A 22,490-nucleotide genomic window follows, 5' to 3' on the forward strand; every position below is an offset into this window, starting at 1 on the left:
GATTATGTCTTAAAGTAAATTAGTTTGAGTGTCAAGATTGACCCCAAGTCTTAACTTGTTTATCCAGGCAAATGGCAAATTGAGAGCAGATCCTGAAATAGGTTTGTAAGTTAAGACTTTGTCGTCGTTGTAATTATCACATTTCAGTTTTATCATCTTTCTGTGGATGTTCGCTACACCAAATCCAGAACCCTTATTACTTCAGAAAGTTATCCTCGTAACCTGTTGTGGATGGAACTACACGGAACAAGTAGTCCTTGTGAAAAACTGCCTGAAATGAACAATTTCAAATGTAAGAAATTCACATTTATTATGAAATGAATGGATCTGAAATACACTATGCCGTAGAATCTCTGACCTAAACATTTATCATGTCCTCTCACATTATCAATCAATCCAACTGGTAATTTAAAAATGTTGCCACACTTCCCCTTGAGAAACTGACCACTAATTTGTTTGACTGCACAATCAAAGATTTATGAGCCTGGAGCATGTGGCCGATCCAATTGCATGTAATATGCTTAATAGCTGTAATATCTGTTATTTGAATAAACGGTTTGGTGCGAGTGGGGCCTGTCTGATGAGTCATAACAAAGATAAAGCACCCGATGTCACCCAGGGGCACAGGCCCCAGATGAAGAATTAAAGAGTTATTAAAGGACAGCATCCGAAAACCGGCTAATTCGTCGCGCAATAAAACAATCAGAGATGTTTACCTTGAGACTCGTGTTACAATCTCTCATTATAGCTGCAGCCACTGCTCAGTTGATAAATGATTCCGCTGAGAGGAGGAGATGTGGCGACTCTTCATGGCCACTATTGATTAGGCTTGGGAGGGAGATGCTGTCAATGAAACAGCCTCTGATGGAGAGTACATTTGGTGTCCCCTGTACGGAAGATTGTGTGCGTGTGGCATTTGTATTCTTATGCGAGATTCACTCTAGACAACTGACTAATTTATAAGGAGCAGAATTCTGCCAGGCCAATCAAAATCAGCGGTCATTAATGTCGTCCCTGTCAGATATGCTATAGTATAGCATCTCTCATACAAAATCTTATTTAGTCACAACAAATTTGGATATAAAATATGTCTGGGTGCAGGGATACCGAGACACGTTGAGTGGGATGATATGAAAATTGTTTCTTGTTCTACAATATTACATAACTCATTGTTTTTGTCACTCACCCCTTAACACACACACACACACACACACACACACACACAAGCGCACACAAACCACTCAACCTTACTTTTATTCCCCTGGGTTATGCACACAACTGAAATACAACGGGAGTGTGCACAGACATGTTTTTTTTGTACCTTCGTATCTCTGTTGGCCTCAGGAAATTGTGGAAATGAACTTGGTGGCCGGAAGCATTACCATAGAGATGAAGCTTGGTAATGCAGAGCGAGGGGGCATGCAGGCCAGCCAGTTGCACAACTGATTAGAGCCATTGCTTTTCTAATTTTGAATACTCCACTTGCACTTTCTCACTTTATCTAAACCAGCCATTTGTGTCTGTCCGTTGTGACAAACCTCTCTCTCTCTCTTTTATATTTCCTCCCTCTCTCTCTCCGTCTCCCTCGATTTTGTTATTCGTTCACACACACACACACACACACACAGACACCACAGTGTTACGAGGAGCCTCTTACCAGCAGTTAAAAACTCTATTCCTGACACACTCTCATGTCATCACACTGACAGCAGAGCAGCACTTTCGTGAACTTGACGGAGGACAACAGACTACAACTGGGGGTTGTCTTTCCGTACTTGGCACAACAATCAAGAGGCAGAGCAGTTGGACCGTCTTCTACTTTAACAAAGAAAGCCAACTTAACAGGCAGTTAAACAAACCTTTTTGATGAAGACAATTGAAAATAGCTTTTTCGAATTTTACGCATGCCAGAATGGTGATTGTCAACTGTGAAATTCACAAATGGGAGTCTTTGCCCCAACAACTAAAGCACAAAACAGGAACTAACTCTGAAACGTGACAGCAGACCTTGATCCATTTATTCGTATGGGTGTGGGTGTGTATCTTTGTATACAAGCTGCGTACATTCATCACTAAAGCCAACATCCTTCAACTAGAAAAAGAATGACACCTTTTATCAAGGCCTGGTGTATTTTCTGCCTTCTTGATACATAAGAGATATGTTTAAGAGTCTCATCACACGTTTTTCCTCAGTCTTATCATCTGGTATTTGATCAGCAGTAATGGGCCAAGACGGCGTGGCAGTCTTTGTATTCGTTCCTTTTTACAGTGTAATTACAGAGTGATATGACTTGACATGAAGGCGCAATTAAATGTCATTATGTTATCTGGTATTCTGTCTATCAATGTGATATGACTGACTGAAGTAGAGCTGTTTTTGGAGTCCAATCTTTAAAAGCAGGCTCTGGAAATCACAAGACAGAGGTGGTAATTAACTGCTTTATAGTATGGCCTTGCAGAGGTGAGTGTGGACGAATCCTCAACGTAGCAAACTTCATACAGTTGACAAATGGCTTGAAGCTCGGCAACTATTTATGAATTGATATTGTTATTTTGAAAAAATTCATGAATGGTAACTTCACAGCGCACGGAAACGCAGGGCACAGTGATAGAGAGAGAAGGATGTGGAAGGGGAAGAGTTAAGACAGATAGTAGTCCAGAGGGGATACAACATTACAAGTGCTGCCACCCTGCAGTTCCCTGCTGCAGCAGTAGTTCATTAATCAATACTAAAAACATCTCGCCACTAATTCAGGGTTTAGCCCTGGTCCACAAATTACTCCATGCGGTTTTTCTTTCAGTGAAAGAGGGAGGCAGCTGAAGCCGTTTTGGAGGACTGGCATAGTTAGCTACCCCCTGTGATGCAACTCCATCTCATTCTTATGCTGAGGGTTTAATGCTTCATGCTGCATATTCTCATTTTTCACCCTCCAGTCTACTATTGATTCACTGGCTGCTGCACATATGCAAGTGAATTTATCAGTCTAGCACGAATGCACAATGGCATCACCAGCTAAACTAATTAAATACACAAAATAATTGTCCGCGTTTCTGGTTGCTCCTAAAGCATAATTTATGTGAAATATAAATTGTGAACTTCATAAAAGGTAAAGGTTGGCTTGAGAGAGATACATTGAGTGTCAAGTTTTCGGTGTAATGGTCTCTAAGTCATTAAGCGGAGAAATGAAGAGGCTGTTTAATCAATAATAACAAATACACTTTCATTTTAATGATGAATTAGCCCTTTAGTTGAACACGACTGTGTGAAACTACCTCAGCAGGACTACAGGTGGCAGACACATAAACAGGAACAGCAATGGTTTAAAGAACACTTAAGAAACATCGCTTCTCCATGAGGAGTAATGTTCTATTGCAGGCTTGATCATTAACACGGCCATCTATCGGTCTTCTTTTACAAGTTAGAATCGTATTATTGAAATGTCTACAACATGTACTGAAACAAATGTAATGAAACAACACATAGTCAAATTAAAATCATTATGAAAAAATAATTCGGATACGTGTACTTTATTGCACGTGAGTCTCTCTGTTGTGCCCCGCTGGCTTAGCTAATGGCCGCCGCTCATATGGCGGTTATCGCTGATGATCTGCCATAGGTACATCACGGAATGAAACGCTGTTGGATGTTAAATAAAAGATTTTGGTACACACTCTACTTAAAGCTATTCATATGCCTTGCATCCAGTCACTCTTCGGCATGGATTAACAGCATCTATGTGCTGTACTGCCTCACAGTCCAGCATGCTTAAGACGCACATTCGGTGCCCACTTGCTATCTGTTTTTTTCGTCGCTTGCATTTCTCTCAAAGTTACTCTTTCCTAGTGTCTCGCTCTCTAACTTTTTGCTCAGCTTTACTCTTTTAGTTTAGCCTTTTCTCTTTCCATTTACTTTCCTCTTCATTTCCCTTCTCAAGCCTTATCGCTGCCTAGACCAATCCACATATCTCTCTCTCTCTCCAGTCAAACAGCAGGTAGTCAGCTATAAGCCTCTCTGACATTAGCTGATATTAGGCTAGGGTCTATTAGGTCCTGCCTTGCCATGTGAGTTATTGAGCAGAGAGCGACAGCCACAGGAGTGATCACATTCGTGTCTGCATGTGCACCGACTCACACAAGCAAACACACATACCCACACAAAGGTAAACACAAACCCAGAGGAATGGCTGAGCGCACACATGCAAAGCCTCAGCAATCTCTCAAACGTGCTCACCTTACGTCTTCTAAGTCAAACAAATGGAGGAATCACTGAGGCTTTAAGAACCTCCTCTTACACATAATGATACGCATAATAATACATTGTACAGCGCTTTAAAAAAAAAAGAAAAGGTACTCAAAAGCACTTTACATGCTAAAACAGAAACAATAAAAGCAATAACAATACAAACACGGCAGAGGGATGACATTATAACAGTAAGAACAGAACAAAAGCATGCATAACTAGCATCACAGGTTAAAAGCAGATTTAATTAGATGAGTTTTAAGTGCAGTTTCGAGTGACAGAGAATGTCTGAGGTGCAGGGGGAGAGAGTTCCAGAGGGAGGGGGCAGCAAGAGAGAAGGCCCCCCCCCCCCCCCCCCCCCCCCCAGGGACTTCTGCTAAGGCAGCCCAGTTGCCAGGAAACTATTTTGGCATTGTAAGTTTCTGCAAACCACGGACACTTTAAATGTCGGTGTTTTTGCATTCAGAGCAGGTGCCCGTAGTACAACGAGCGATGCGCAGAGACAGTGATGTAGTGGTACGATAACGAGTATAAGAAGCCAGAAAGTCCACTAAAAGGCAGGTGGGAGGGGCAGAGGATGGGGATAACAAACACAGGAAATGTATAGATGTATCAGATGCTGATATTACCTGGCTTTTAGACCTTATCTACTCCTGGTATTAACATTCAAACTGAATCTGGATTTGTTAATTTATAGACAATGACATCTCATTATGGGGCTTTGCATTTACACTTTGGTCTTAATAAGCTTTCCTGTGATGTAGCTGTATAGGCTCTACTTATTTGTACTTTGCCAAGGAAGCAGTATTCTAGCTTTTTCTGAGGCTGCACTAAACAGAGTGGGAAGAGGCTCCAGAGTATGTGGTCAGACTGTAAAGACCGCATTAACACCTGGCTGACATCCAACCACGTCCACATGTGATCTTGTCCTTCCAGTAGCACTCCTATCACAATACATTCTCTACATTTACAGCTGCATTTCCAAGCTTTTTCCTCCCAGATGATATCCAGAAAACAGGATACAGAACATGTAGGTGTAGAAGGTGTCTTTGTCTTAGTTCCTACACGTCAGACAATGGAACTCAATAGTCCTTTCAAGAGACTCTCCCCAACCTGGTAAACACCCACTTCAAAAGCCACGACCCTGGTTTGTAACGCAGGCTGTCTGTAAATTATGTATATCCTGAAAGCCCAAGCATAGATAACACTGATGACATCATTTTCTCAGCCACAGAAAATTCCACCCCAACTGTTTTTTGCAGGTTGAGTAAATGGACTTGGACTTGCATTTTTTTGTATGCAGTCTTACGACTACTCAATGTGCAGTACAATACATGTCAATCTACCCATTCACACGCTGATGGCGTAGGCCACCTGCCCATCAGGGCTCAAAACTAGTTTCCAAGCACACACATTCACATTGGATGGGAGCAATTTTGGGATTCAGTGTCTTGCTCAAGGACACTTCAGCATGCGGACTGGGGATCAAACTTTGGAAGAAGACCCGCTCTACTACTGAACTACAGCTATACTCCTTGTAGCACTGGTGAACTGCCCTTAATGCATAAACATGGTGGATTAAACCGTAACCACAACAGTGAAATGGTAAATATACTGTCCCAATATTTAGTGCTGCAGACTGAGGTAATTAATTTAACATAAACACTATTATTTGAGTGTGTGAATAACCATCAGTGCTTCAATGCCAGCATGTCTTTGAAAAGTTTTTATTTGAAGTGTTTGGAAACTACCAAGAAACACATACGGCTGCGTGAGTTCACAAAACTCCCACACACACACACACACACACACACACACGTGCAGCAAGGAATAAAATGGTAAACATTAAATTGAATGTTGGCGGCTTAAAAGAAGAAGGCGCGAGCAGAGCACTTATTTCAGGAAGTGAATGATAAACATGCTTGTAATCAACCTTGACTAGCTTAACCCTTCATCCTCAACAGTCTGGCTCGCCGTCTCATGGCTACTAATTGTGTGGGAGGAAACTGCCTTATAATGCTTGTTGACTCAACTACCCAGTAGAAGCTGTATGGGTGTGCACCGAGGAGATAATTACTGGAAATTAGAGAGAAACATCGACGTGTGGGTGTGTTTATGCATTTGAGCCTTGTGGGCTGCCAGATTCACACATGATTCATGTTGGGGTGTCGTCTTAGTTTGAGAGGTGAGTGGTGATGAGGAGTTAGCACAGAGTGCCTATCAAAAGCAGTTTTGTCTCTTTTCTTCCTTACTGTATCTTTTCCTTTGTGCGAAAAGTGTCTTCGGTGTCAAGAGTGACAACGGTGGCAGCGTCACCTCCACAAAGCAGGTGACGCTTCTTTTTCTTTCTCCTTCTCACCCTCGGCCTCTCATGTGTCACAACCCAAACTTCTAACAATCGTTCAATGTGGCGCAGTCTTGCCGTGCATCTGTTTGAAGGGAAGGGAACATCTCAGTACAAGTGCCTGTCTATCAATAGATAAACGTGTCAGCTTGATTCAAAAAAGGACTGATTACTCAGGAAGATGCGTGTGATAAAATACTTATCCTGAGCAAGTTATTTCAATTTTTCTTTTAAATTTAGAGAGTGTTAGATAGGAACACAATGATAATTAATATCAATTATCGAGTCTGGGCAGGGACTGTGCTATTGCAGCTGGTCTCAGGTCCCTTTGCCAATGTGTCGGATATCGAAGTGGATGCAAGCAGACTTGCTGTCAGCTGTGATCATGTGGTAATTGCAGGAAAAGAACGTGTTTCTCAAGGTGAGACAGAGAGTGTGAGCAGAGAAGTGCACGGAAAGATGATATGTATTGGTACTATTTCCAACCGCGACAGCTTGTTAGGTGGTGGTGTAACACGCCGCTGTGAGTGTTTGTTAGGATATGTTCAGGATTCATTATTGTTTGGTCTCTTTGGATCAGGTCCCCTTTAAAAGAAAAAAAAAGGATAATTTATGCATGTCTGATTCAGATGGGTTTTTCCAAAGACCTTGTATCAGATCAGGTCGAAAGACCGCTGCTATGGGCACTTTAAAATTGGCCAGGCCTGGGAGGAACGAGCCTTTTGTATTTTGTCCTCCACTCGGGTAGTGGAATTGATAAGCACGACTCGAGTGCATCAGTGTGTCAATGTACTGAATGTGTCATTGAATGCTGCCTGTCTGATATTTTCCAAAGTCTCAATTTAATTCCTCATATAGTGCATGCCATATATGTGCTGTATGTATGTGTGTGTGTGTGTGTGTGTGTGTGTGCGGTAATTCATTTGACAGGACTAAATATGTCCTCTTCAGGACTGATGGATGGCAATTATCACAACCCTACTACCCTTCACACACCCACATCCTTTACTCTCTATTCATTTGGTGTGAGTGTGTGTGTGTGTGTGTATTTACATGCTTCCATGATTGGCAATATGTTATTACTTGTACATACAAGAGCACAGCGGACTAAATTGATCACTGACTGTAAAGAAAGAGGATGAGGGGGTTGTAGGAGAAACGTGATGTTTTTTTCATCAAACTGATTTGATAATGGATGTAGAGGCCGGTATGCTTTTAAATATCTGAAGGATATAAAGTGCTGTCAAAAAGACAAAAAAGGATAGCTTGTAATTAGCCTGCATCCACTGTCAGTTCAGGGAAACTACACATACGCTCTCTGTTGGGTGGACTCTCTTTTCATATCTTTACATGGCGACATTGCAATCACAGTGTAATGGAATGTTTCTCAGCCGTAACGTTCACATTAACACATGGAACTTTATCACATAAAGCGCATGCTTGCATAACATTGCATTATTTGGTAATTTCATAATAGCAATTTCAAAAAATGAATTCCTGTTCTGCTTCAAGAGGCCGAGCAAAGTGAGATCAACTTACAACACAATGTATGCAATACAGTCATACATCACAGGTAATATTTGATATTGAAACACTACCTGTGATGCTGTGACTCAAATCATACAATTCATCTTAATCATCTAATATTTCACTTTGAGCTGCTGGCTCAGGGGACTCGTGTGTGTGTGTGTGTGTGTGTGAGTGATAGAGAGAAGGAATCAGTAGACAGTGGAGGTGAGAGAATTAAAGGAATGCGGGGCTGTGGGATAAGAGTTGCATCTGCATATCAAAGACGGCATGGAGGAACAGAGAGAAAATGATGAGAATAATAACTGTAACATATTGCTATACACATATAAAATGTATGAATATAACGAGGGTGATGTGGAATCTTATGGGAGCAAGTCATTCAGAGGACAAAGCTACTGTTCTTTGGACAAAAGACAGAGTGGAATTGAAAAGCAGAGTGGGCACTTTGGAGCGATGACATGCAGTAATACACATGTTTAATTAGAGGCGCTGGGAGTCAAGTATAATACTCCGGTGTGCTTAGCTTGTCTGGTTAGACTTAGAGTGATGAATAGCTCAGGGAAAATGTGACTTTCAAAATGTTAAGTGAAATAAATTTGATCCGGCCTATAATATAGAGATGGAAACAGAAGGGCGATGCATACAAAATACCTTCTAGTGAAGTTATTTTTTTTTCTTCTCTTCCCAATTTGACATTTAGTTTAATCATGGATTCAGAGAATAACGTCTTTTGTTTTCCTATACCCCTCTGCAATAACTGCTGATCTGTGTACAGTAAGTCAGACAGCATAAATGCCCTTTTCTGTTTCAGATGCTCTCTGCACCTACAGACATTTATTTATCTGAAGAGGAACATCCAGCGGGAAGTGCACTTCGTCTGTCATCTGCATGTAATCAGTGCACTGTGCCTCCATCTGCAGGGAACACGATAAGTGCGATGAAGTATGCGTCTCGCAATTAGCATGGAAATGTTTCCTGCTTCATGGAACAGGTGCAAATTGCACAGGTGTAATAAAATAGAAGTTGAGGTGGCGGAGAGAAAATGTAGTTTGTCAGCTGTATTATACAGAAATCATGCAGCAGACAGAGTGTAAGTGCACCACACAAAAACAGATGAGAGGCAGCAGCACTGATTTACCTTCTGCGGAAGATAAATACCCACAATGCCTGACCAATTTACAAAGCCAGACAAAGTCAGGATCACAGCATTTTCATGTAGATTGGGGATCTATAACCAATCTAACCACCAAAATGGCATCTTTTGAGTTGTGATACACAACGTCATTAGAGTCTGTCAATAGAGCCACTATTTAAATGTTTCCACGTGCATGTTTGGAACTGTGAATGGAGCAGCAGAGGGAGAAGGGAGTTGGCAACATGTGGATGGGACTGAAGAGATGCTGGGTGTGAACCTCACCATACAGTTCCCAGGCTGGAACAAAGTGGGCCAATCCCTTGAATGCTAAAAATTGAAAAGTTAAGCGCTGATGACTTTCTCCGCTACATTTTACGACCTGATGTATTTCTTATTTTTTTCAGTGTGCAATGTCTATGTACATTTCCACCCATATAAAGATGCTCAGATCTTTCATTGTTTGTTTAAGTGTGTCTCAGGGCTGCCAAGGTGTTTGACTAGTTTCAACATGTCATGTGTATATTATCCCACTGGAGCCCTTGAGCTTGAGTGCAAATCCCTTTACTGGCCGTAGTTTGATGTAAACCAGTGCGTAGAGCCGAATTCGGGAGGCAGAAGACCCACTGGGCTTTCCACTGTTTTAGGGCAAATGGATCAAGACTGTCATCTTCCCTTTGTTTCAAAATACTCAAACTGTGATTTTGTTTCGTCTGTCAAACTGTGGCCTGTTTGGAGTATTAAAGGGTAGTCCCCAATTGGTTTAGCCTCTTGAACCTTTGGGGAACATGATGCTCTTAGTCCTTTCCCATATTAGGCTGTAGACGTGTCAGTCAATTATTTTAAGATGGCTTCTAAAGCTCCCTAAAGCTCATAGCTCTTTTGGTGATCAAAGTGTCCCACCTTGCAACATGCGGTATTTCAGTACACACCCATACAAAGTCAAGTCAGAGAGGTGCTGTAAAGGTTTGCTAGGTTGAAATCTCTCTAATGCATGGAAAAACACATTTGTGCTGCCGTCTCATGCAAATACTATTTTATTCTATGAGAATGATTTGTGTTTATTGGCGATCTTTTAAAAAACAACTCCATACGAGCAGCAGCCAGGCGCTTGCCTCCTACGTAGTGTCCACAGGCACCTTCAAGGACAGATGCAGACATAATTGTGTACTAGTAAATAGACTCAACTCAATGTCATCTAGAACTGCTTCAACTGACAGACATTCATATTAAGAATGAAATACTATGAAGGCAGAGTTGCCTTTTTCATGCACTTTTCAACACTAAATGCTACTTTAAGGAACTATGGGGGAATTACTGTACCTGAATTATAGAACATTTATGAGAGAAGACTTCACAAAAGCAGCTTTCCAACGGATCCAAAGAGTGATCTTAATCACTCACAATCCTTTTTGAATAGTTCCTTTGAATACACAAATTCAAATAAAATCCATCTGTATCTTATATAATTTTCTTTTATCATCAGAAACACAAATTTATGAAAATGTTAACTTGTTCTCTGTTGCGATGTAAGTTGCATTCAGTGTGCCACGTATGCTGTAGAAATCTGAAATTACAACAATATATGTTACAAAAGGACCCCAAGGACTTATGTTTAGCCAAGCACAACTATTGTGACCCGTAGGGCAGAACAGATGAAAAGCATTTCATGGTTACTTGACAAACGGTGTAGATAGTCTGTGTGTGTGTGTGTGTGCGTTTGTGAGCAAATGAAAGACAGTCACAGAGAAAGCCAGATATAGGCTGAGTGTGTTTTTGTGTGTGCACTGTTTGTGCATAGATAAACCCTCATCATCTCTCTGTGATTACAGGAGCATTTCACCACAAACAGCATGTGACTTATCAGAGTGAGCCAGGTTTTCAGGGGGCTGACAGTTTAGGGAGAACTGCAATGGGATAAGTCTCAATCCTCACTCAACCATCACTTTCTCATCCCCTTCTCACTCTCCCTCTCACACACACGCACACATGCACACACACACACACACACACACACTCACACACACCTGTGCAAACACAGATGCGGCATCCCGTCAGCCAACCCTGACTACTGATTCTCCGCTGAGCTCACAAGCCTTTCTATACTTTCCTACAACCCAAAACTGACAAAAGACGACCGGTACTCCTGATGGTGTTTCTCTGGAGACGCAGGAAAGACGTTAACAGTTAAGATGTGAAACAAACAGGTCTCAAAGGAAGATTGTCCGTGTAATCTACACCAGCAGAAACAATTAAATAATGCTTTTCAAAGTTGAGAAAAAAAGACAAAAGAATAGAAAGAAAACGCGTTCATAAGATAAGACAAACATCTACATCAGATTAAAGGAAAGGAAAGAGCAATATGTTGTTTAGACGGTAACATTAGGAACATGTAGATCATTGTGCAAGTGTGAATGTGTGTACTTGTACACTAGTTACCGGAAGGTCATCTGGAATATCTGTCCCAAGTTGACTTGCTGGGTTTTGTTGTTGTATCCGTGTAGCATCTCACCAAACAGGGTGTCATTGAAGTGGACATCCTGCCTTGGGCATTTTGGTCCCTCACAGTTGTCTGACAGCAAGAGGCAAGATCGCCCATTCCCTGCCAGTTTGTACTCCTGCACACACCTAAGGAGGAGGGAAGAGCTGTCAATGCAATGTACAATAATACATGTGACACTCTATACACTTGAGGTGAAAGGATACAAATGGCAGGAACACTAGAAGATGAGTTGTGGTACAAATGTTGCAGGTTGATGAAACAGCAAAATAAAAATCCCAAGAGATGTGGGAGACTGACACTGTAGGAACCGCTACATAGATGTTTCCATTTTACTACTTCAATTTACAAACTACCAATTCAGGAACAAAAAAACGACCACGCCAATATCTTAGCCCTCTTCTTAGGCCGTCCTGCCATCTGTACCTCACTTGCCACCGATCAATGGAAGGCACCCAACCAGCGAGATGTAAACGCTAGCGGTTGTATCCAATATATGTCCAGACTGTGCAAAAGCAAGGTCGGTACTTTTTTTTTTTAAACAATCTGGCTTTTATTGTTGTGAGCTTTGGCCAAAATGTATTTTGCATTATCAAAAGCAGTGAACTTGCCATTATCATTCTAAACATGTGGACACCAGCACTCTGCTGGAAACACAATCCAACGAGGCAGAATCAGTCACAAATGATCATATCTCGTCCGTTTATCGGCCCAATCCTCCCGTACAGACAAGGTAGAGTATCTGCTGCTGTTGACTGTTGCTGAAGTTTGGGCTGCTGCAGCTGATCAGGTCTCAGCGCCTCAGTGGGAAAGAGGTCTGTGCTGTTTTTGTCAATACTGTCAGGAAAATGCAACAGCGTCTTCCCGTTGCATGAAGGCAAAGCCTTTTCTTTTAAGACCAAAAGTTTGCTCTACCAACGGAAGAAGACTGACCATGCCGTGTAATTATATCACAGTACATTCAGTCACGGCTTGACCCATACCACTGGATTGTTCTACTGTAAAGTCTTATTAGTAGAAATCTCGACAAAGATGACGGATGCGATGAGAGAGAGAGAAAATAGAAAACCTGTTGCAGTCTTGCTAAGAAGCTTTCCGCTGTGAAATTCCACTGACGGACAAGGCACAAACAGCCTGAACCCAGTGATCCATCCCGCTTGGTGTATACAGGATAAAAGGTTTGTTGGTATAATGGTGTGGAACATGATTTCTTCCCACACATTGGAAGAAAAAAAAACTGCGAACTGTTGGAATGCCAAGCTTCATGGCCACAGTATAACCTTTTTTTCCCCCCCAATGGTAACTCCCTGGAGATTACTATTCCATGTGACGCAACCTAGTTCTAGGGAAGGTGCACAAAAAGCTGAGTCTATCAGCTCAGTGGAACATGCGTGGGGTTAAGGAAGAGGGCGTTTTTACAGTGAATGTATCACTCAATAATATGCGGGAAGTAAAGTCGGCGTGGTTCATTGATTCAGGTTTAATCACCGATGCACCTTGGACCAGTCAAGCTCGTTTAAACTGGATACATGTTCATATGAAAAGATTTCTAAAAGCTTGCCAACTCTGAATACAATATAAATTGTGACTCGTGGACTAATTGATATTGTAAAACATCAATAGAAAACAATACTTCCTTATATGTAATCTTGGGCTAATATCTTTCATCACATATGGTGACATATAATCATTTGGTGATTACACACTGGTTATTTCACATTTGCATATCTCATTTCCTTCATGTGGGTCATTTGCCGGAGGAACAGTTTCTTAATATCACGAAAATATTACTCACAAAGCCCATTTCAAGAGGAAGCTTTATATCCACCCTGCAGACACCTTCCAATTTATTTACTGTTGGTTATTCTCACCCACAAAACATGAGTACGTTGCTGGAACTGGGGTCATCTTCAAGGGGCACAAGCTGCTGGAGACACAGCTGTTCACAGCCTCCATTGAAGCCATCCGTGCAGTCAATGCCCCTAGAGTAGTCATAGCAACCTGAGCCATCCTTCATTGGCCTCAGCCCCTCAGGACACTGCAAGAAAGGAGAGACAGAGAAAGAAGGAGATGGTGATGGGAGGGAGATGTGGAGACAGGGTGAGGAGGAAAGGCATAAATTAGGGAGAGAGTAGAAGAGAGCAAGGCGCAGAGGTCAGCGTGTGCATTTTAATCAGGATGAGGCGGCGCCGAGGAGGCAAAGATAGCGAGATCACGGGAAACATGAGAGAGGAGAATTTAGGCAGCCAGATATTTAGGAATTCAAAGATAGAAGAATGAAAGATGGCAACTATTTTATTTGATAGGAGACACAAGCCTGGTTTGAGGTATTTTTGTAAATAAAGATATAAAGATGCAAACAGGCAGCTTGGACTCATACTTACAGCTCATCTCACTACTTGAGGTCTGTATTTGTTTCTTTCATGTTAGAAACAAAACCACATGTGTTATGCGCTCGTGGGGAGACTCCACACTGACAAGTGGGAAAGACTGGGTTGTCTTATTTCACAGTTTGTGGGTTGGTAGCCACTGAAGATACCCAAATGTAAGTGCACAATATATTATTATTGCAAATGACGCATTGTCTGTGAGCAAGGAGTAAGTTACTGATATCACAGGTGGACATTTTGTTAGAGTTTTAGTTTTTCATCATTCAGTTCTACCAGCAACTTCCACACAAAACAAATGACCTGAGAAAACAAAAACCTGGACAGAAATCTGAAAGGCAACACTGGGTCCAATATCTTTAGATTGGCTACTTTAACATGAGCATTGCGTTTGAATTGTATTTAGTGCAGCATAAGAAATTCAAATTAAGCAGAAATGCAACAGCAGCAGATGCATTCTATGACAACGCTGGACTCCATCAGAAAAGGAATTTTACTAACCATTAATTTCTCGCAGACTTAATAGCTTACGGTTCATGATTGGTCTTGCAATATCCATCTCAGACATACACACAAGATCGTTACGCAAACAAAACAAAGAGGTTACACTTGATGCACTTTCCTGCTGGCTCAGCGGATGTGTTAGAGGCAGGCAAAATGCTGTTTATCATTTCATATAATGATCATATTTATGCATTATCCTTATAAGCAATTAGCATATGCTTTAGCGACTTACGGAATGAAAAAGTGTTTTAAATACTCCATTGATGTGTTGTTTTGAATTGTTGCTTTAGTAAGCCATGGTCTTTCTTTTTCATTAGGATTATGTTCATCATGACATGATATTTTATATTTATTCTATCATTTTTAACAGTGCTTTTATTATTTTATATTCAAAGATATATATATTTAACTAAACCAGTTATATACAACACACTCAACCTATAACGATATGATCAAGGATATTTTATCGACACTGACAAGAGCAACGAGTTTTGCTCAACGCTTCATAATACTCATTTAGTGGTTTTATTATATTTCTTTATTGTGTGTCAGTGTGATATTATAGGTATTGCTTTACTGTCAGAGGATCTCTAAATAAAGAGAAGCTAGCCATCACATGTGGTAATGCACTACTGGACAACCTCAGACCGTCGGCTGAATATTCATAACAAGGCTACATAAGAAATGCTCTGCAGCGTTTTTGCCTTTTGTGCCGGTTTACCAACATCTAACGAGAGGCCCGAGTATGAAACAATTACATCTAGAAGATGTGTTCAAGTGTTGGTGGTGCAGAGAACTGTGTACAGAGAAGCAGTGTGCCACTTCCAGAAGCTTTCAAATGAAATCTCTTCCCTTGCAGTAGCATCCAAGATTCACAGTTTGTTGGTAATGTGTGATTTCTGTGTGACGATATATATTCTATCCCACTGAATCAGACATCCAATGATGGAAAACAGCACTAACGTATTATTCACTTGTTTACAGGCTGCTACTATTAACAGTTTATATTCACTGTAAAAATGATCATATTTGAATAGTTTATGGGGTTTTTAAACATTCAATTTACACTCTCAAACATCAGCCACAAAAATGTGTCATTTTTATGTGTTGATGGAACGCTGCTGTTGGTTTAAAACGAAGACTGTGACAGACTCCGTTATATTTCACAGTTTGCAGAGCACTGTTCACCATTTTCACTGACGGCCGCTCTGACTCATCTGAGACTCCTCGTGTTCTGTGTGTGCCTGTGTGGGATTGATTGGAGGTGTGTGAGGCATGATGACACAAAATGTTGTCTAGTAGGCGTTGGCGTATTTACAGAAATAAAGTAGGCCATTGCTTAATGTTCGGACTGTTTATCAAGTAAGTCACTTTTTCTTATTTTCTGTGCTATAAAAAAAATCAGTTCAGCTCTAGAAGAAGCATTTCTCTTGCTCTTTGTATAATACTGCCCTCAGATCTCAATCCGACTCGTAGCTGCCAGTAGCCCCACACAGGTCGCTTTGATTGGTCCGTGCTCTGGCGGACCGGACCAAAACGCATTACTTGAAGCCTGAAAAGAGGGATTTTCCTGCGATATTTGTTTGCACGATTCGCACGTGATCTCGCAACCTCACGAGAATCCAGCTGCCGTGCAACTTCATTCAGATATTCCAGTTATAAGAAGGCATATGTCCTGGTATTAATGGAATACTGGCTGACTGACATCCTGTAGAGAGAGACTCCTACCTAGAGGTGGCTTTTGCCACACTTAATCTGCTGCTGGCTTTATATAAGCAGATTGTCAATATCTGCAGTCTATGTCACCGTATCCCCCAGCATTTTTACTGTGTGAGTTATGGTCAGTGGTTAATAGTTTTATCAGCCCATGTCACATGTCAGAGACAGCACTGAAATAAAGGCTCTGCAGTTGGACCACCACTCACACTAGACTGTGCCAAAAGACATGACAAATCTGTAGGCTGGACAGGCTTCAAAATGCCCTTGTAACAAAAGAATCCAACTAACGGATCTTGAATGTCAATAAATCTTGCTCTGCTAGTTCCCCGAGATCAGCAGTAAACACGGTTTTCCTTTGTAATAAACCATGGGTCAGGGAAGCGATTAAAGGCATCATTTGGTGGGTTTCTATAATCGTTATGTAAAGCAGGACAGGAAAATTAAGAGGGAAATCAAGTAAGAAGTTAGACGAAGCAAACTGAGAAACATAGAGGATGGAGTCCGAGTTTACCAATGTGAGAGAGAAGCATGAATATTTTACCGAGGCCAGGACAAGAAAAATAAGGATACTTGCCTGAATGTCAGTTCTAATAAACACTAGTTCCAGTGCCAGGTCCAGTGCCAGGTCCATTCAACACAGGAAAAATAAACTATTTTATAACATTATGAATACTGTGACAAAGCTCGTTTGCCAGATATATTGTAGGAAACGCTCTGGACTTGATACAAATCGGTTACTGGGTGCCTGAAACGTGTTGCATGCTCCGTCATGCTTTCTCCAAAGTTTTGGGTCATCTCATCAGCAAATACAAACATGAAAGCACACCACTGCTAAACGTGAAACCTCCAAAGCCTTGAATGCCTTCTGAGCAGCAGCTGCTCCACACCTGTCGAGGCTTTTGCCAAAAACATCAAGCGTACGAATTGAATGCAGGAAGGGAACAAACTAAAGAGGGAACAGGTAGATGGGCTGAGGGTCATGCGTTTTGATATTTGGAAGACCCTCACACTCATGTCAGCCTTTAATTCATAGACTCATTCTCACCTCAAGGTTGTTCCCTCAACATTCATATTACCAATATGGGGGGGGGGGGGGGGGGGGGGGGCTAACTTTATGACTTTACCCAAAGAATATTTGATGATCACTAGCATGATTTACAATCCATCACCAGTAATGACTTAACGAACAGTAATCAAGGGGCAATTGTCTTCTAATTATAAGATGTATTTCTCGTAATTAGCCTTTTACTAATTGCAAGATGTTGTTATCGTATTAAGATCACAATCTTATAAGACTGAATGAATGCAGTTTTCCCACATAGGCTACAAATTAATCTGGAAATACGGTTACATCAGCGCTCTCTGGGCTGGAGACATTTTACATACAAAACTAAGCAATCGCACATTTGATCTTCAGCCAAACACTTAAAAAAGATGGACGAGCAGCAAAACATTGTGCATTGATCACACATGTGTACTGGACAGAAGTCCAGTATGTTCAACATTCAATGGGAAAGCTCTGCCGTCTCAGATCCATTCACCGTATCTCATGAATGTAATGCTAACTTCCTCACCAGAACGAGATTGGAGCCATTCATCACACTGAGGCAGAGCAGTGGGAATAGCTGCCTGTAATTCACAACTGTCATGCGTCACTCCTAGGTTGAACGAAAAGGACTCAAGGTTAGCCATTAGCACTGGCCACTAGCTACCCGTTCTCTCTGCCCGGGCCACTCTCCAAAGACACCAAGGGCTGGGGAGAGGGGCAAGGGAGACTCTTTCAGTCAGGTCTTCTGTAGCGATTCTGTGACGGCAACACAGAGAACAACTTCATTGACTGAGACCTTGTTGCTGTAATTGATTGAAAACACATTAAAAAAACATTAAATTCGGGGCAATTGAGTAACGACTTTATATTGAATAAATTAAATCATTATAAAGAAGTGGCAACAGGATGCATTAGACCCAAGTGTTGCTGTGCGTTTGTGTGCTTACAAATTTGCAAATTCAATCATCATTTATAGCTTCAACTATTAGATACAAACTGATGGATTGGATGTTTACATTTGCTCTCTTTCACACCTGTATATCTGCTTTACATATTAACACCAAGGGTTGAATGTGTACGTATTCTCCGGGGGGGCAAAAACAGATGAGAGTTTTATGACACCATTAAGCACCGGAGCGATGGCATTTCATTCCTCTATATGGGGTTCAAAAGACAAAGCAGGTTTGAAGACATTAAGGAACAATGGAAAAAAAGTAAGTATGCAAGGAATAGTACAACTACACATACATCTTCTTACACATTATATACTGCACATAGATCACCCTTACAAATTAAAGTTCACACATTCTGAATGAATGCTATTCATTTTCCTAATTACCCATTACTGCCCTCAGCTTTAATCAGGAACGGAGCAATATCTATTGAGAACTCTGTCTCTTAATGATCTTGTCAAAATTACGATGCACAGATGTCTGTACTTAGTGGCCATTACACATTTCAGAGAGATAAAAGAAAGTGAGAGAAGTGTGAACAGTCATTGATCAAGGACGTCTACACTGAACAGTCCCACTGCAGTATTTAGAATTAACAACAGAACATGGCCGGGGAAATGCTGTAAAGTGTAAAGACTAGAAGGAATCTTTCCAGTGATAAAACTGAGATAATAAGAAAACAATATAAGGAAGATGTGCGCTGACTGTTTCCCAAGACAACACGCATAACAAAAAAATAAAAAGTCTCAGAAACAGCACAGCTCTAAATCACACTGACAGATGGGAGGGGAATCAAATACTGTAAAAGCATATTTGACAGCGTAATCTGGTTTAGAGGTGACAGAGATGCATGCCCTGCAGCTCCAACTCGTGCCCAATTTAACCTATTTTAGCAAACAGTTTTATTGCTGCAAGAGCAAAAAACTTGTGAGAGTGCAATGCAGTCCCCCCAGTGAGAAATAAGAAGTCTAAACCCAGCTGTTTGTTCTGTTGTTTCTTAAATCCATGTGAATTCATACTTCATACTTAATCTTCAGTGAGAAAACCGTTACTTCTCATCTATTGGGAATGGCGTTGCCCAAAAGGCAAACAAATACTGCTATTTAAAATAGATTTAGCTTGATGTTTGATTTGCTTATTTTTATTTATTTTTTTATGTGCAAATGTTTTTTTTTACATATGCAAACATACAGTATATCTGGATACATATATACATAAATCCATATTGCTTTGGTCTATGTCACAAAGGCTTTACTCTCTTACGGGACGACTTAATCTTCAGCACTCATCTTCACACGTCTGTACAGTGAAAATCTGCATTTCTGTGCTAATCAGCTGATCCGGATTATTTTCTGCACGCTGTGGGGACTGACTGTATCTAAAAAGGCCATGTTGTCTCTATCGCTCCACCACCTTTCTTCAGCAGTGACAACATAACAGATGACTATGCAACCCCCTATGAGAGTGAAGGATAGCTTTGTTCTGAGACACCACCAGACTCTGGCGCTCTCAGCTCAGCTTGATCGCCAACGGCATTTAAGAGCTGCTGTTACGAGCTTCCTTTGAAGACGAAGACAACAGCGACATGGTTTGTTAATGAGGAGTTATGTTTGCTTATGTCAGGAAAGCAAATACAGACAATACAAACACTTGTTTTAGGAGTGTTGTCACATGTAAAAGTGGAACTTGGATGAATGGATTTGATCATTTTAATACATAAATTCAATACATGTGGGTTCATGGTCTTTAAGAGAGATAGAGACAGATCTATAAATGCAGATTTTACTGAAGGTTATTGCATAAATATGACCAACATACAACAATTTACTGCAACAGGCGATATCTCAATCATGCCACATAGAAAAACAGATATTATCTGCATCGCATGTCAAAAAGTAGTCCACCTACGTCTGTTGAATTATTAGAAGGGAGAGGAAATGGAAATACTAATCTTGCTCTGAGTATCTGTTACTTGGGAATAAAGCCTGCGTGATTTAATACTCTTTCTTATTCAATTTAACATTTGCTTGGGTTTGGAGCCAGGTTGAATTGAATGCAATTGATTCAGATACAAAAATGAACCTTGTCAAATGAAATATTAAATATTGGATCCCGCATAAGTGAGTGTCCCCTTCAGTTGTTCACTGATGTTGCTCACTCTCAGCCATGCTCTCTTGAATAATCAGTGACAATAGTTTAGATGAAAGTAATCTACTGAATACTATGTGTTTTATTTGTACTGTTACTTGTTAACTCCTTCTCAAGGCCTCTGACTGAACTGTACTCCATGTTACACAGATCTCGTTCTCCCACCCTTGGCTGTAGCAGTGTTATGTGCATGTTTGTGTTACACTAAGTGACACACTTGATCCGGAATTTAACCAACGGGTGTCAAGAGTGAAAAGATGAAAGAATTATTATAATTTGCTTTAAACCATAAATCGTTGAAATTCAATGGTAATGAGGTAAACTGAGCTGTGAAGCGGAGCAGTGGGGGGGGGAGTCATGACGCAGAGTTGTCAGGAACACAGGGTTGTGGGGGGGGATACAGGGGCTGGTGGGTAGAGGGCTTAGGGGATGAGGCTTTGCACACAACTTTTGTTTGGGTGGAGTTGCCATTTTTCCTCCCTGCTGACTCTTTATGCAAACCAGAAGCAACCAAGCAGAAATCTGGCTCCACACTGACAACTCATCATTTAATTCCTGACTTTTGGAGTGTGCAACACATTTTAATAAACTCTTGCATACTGGGACACTAGACAAGCGCCTTCAAATGAGATTGGAAACAGCGGTATCTGTTTTCTCTAAACTCTTATAAACCACTGGAGTTTGACGGGCCAAAATTAAACTTTGGGATGATGGTTGAAGTTATAAATGTCATCTTTGCCAAACCTGCATCCAAACAACTGTAACGGAGATGTCCCAACAGAGACATCGACTGATGAAAGATATGGCACTAATATCCCACCATCTGCTCAGCCTCTGTGTACGTCCATTAGGAAGACAGATATTGTAGCTGAATACAATAGTGTGCCATCAAGACAAACATTCTTCCATTTACGTAAAGCACAGAAACCACAACATATTGCAGTTGTCAAACTCAAACTTTTAAAAATTGGCAAGCTAACAGGCAACCAGGAAAAGCCATGTTTACAGAGTTTTGAACTTCACCAAGCAGCCTCGGGGGAGTTCACAGAGTGCATCAGTAATACCCCTTTCTCACACAAACACAGTGGATGATACGGTACATTGACCACAGGTTCAACGAGAAGTTGACCATTCATTCCACACCACCGGGTAAATGCTTGTTGCGGTTCACACAACCCCACATCTGCCCGATGAAGTACCCCGCTATACTGTGTTCGGTGCAACACGATCAAATACAAGTTTAACTCCAGTTTCAAGCATATTTTTGATCAAGATGGATTCGTGGAAGAAATACTTCATGTAGTGTAATAACTATGGTAACCTACTGTCAAGTTGTTCTCTTTCTTTAGCAATAGAAGGATAGATTTAGCAAAGAAATGGAAAGTTAGGGTTCTCCTGCTGGGTGTGTGTTGAGATACACATCACACTCCTATAATGTCGGGCATTTGAATCTGCACGGAGAATTGTCTGGTATATTTTTCCGCAACAAAGGGGAATTGTATTGGGCATTATCATGCATCTCTAAGCCAACAATAAGGCTCTGCTTGAGAAAAAAAAATAATGTCACATCATAGAAATTTTTTTTTTTAAAACTGTGGTGCCACATGTTTTAAAATGTTCCTTACAGCAACAGAAAAAAATATAATTTATAAAATAAAGATTTTCCAACATAATAATCTAACATCGTAATAACTTCCACTTCTAATACTGGTTTGTCTGTCGTCTTATATTACTGTACATTTTATTGTGTCTTTTTAAAATATCATAATTTCAGTGAGACTACTATGTCTACTCATATGTCACTAAATATAATATATTATCCTCCTCTCTCATACACATGTACATGAATTCCTATCCATTTCACACAGGGAGAAAAAAAAAGTAAGCGAATGATTGTGGAAAACAGCAGCGCATGCTGTAATGATAACAGCATACAACAACAAACAGCTTTACCCAGCACATAGCGACTGTAATGTATAATATGA

At 40.9% G+C, this 22,490-nt stretch overlaps 1 protein-coding gene across 1 annotated transcript in view; it reads right to left on the minus strand.

Moving 5' to 3' along the window:
* Positions 1–22,490, minus strand: part of astn2 (astrotactin 2) — a gene marked incomplete at both ends in the record, with an annotated part of 222,466 nt that overhangs the window by 64,128 nt on the left and 135,848 nt on the right. The window contains 2 exons of the mRNA XM_079179557.1: positions 11,686–11,874; positions 13,618–13,784. Coding sequence (XP_079035683.1) covers positions 11,686–11,874; positions 13,618–13,784 — 356 coding nt within the window. The remainder of the gene's footprint in view (positions 1–11,685; positions 11,875–13,617; positions 13,785–22,490) is intronic.

The sequence above is a fragment of the Pholis gunnellus genome, assembly GCF_910591455.1.
Source record: "Pholis gunnellus genome assembly, chromosome: 18".
NCBI classification, from domain to species: Eukaryota; Metazoa; Chordata; class Actinopteri; order Perciformes; family Pholidae; genus Pholis; species Pholis gunnellus.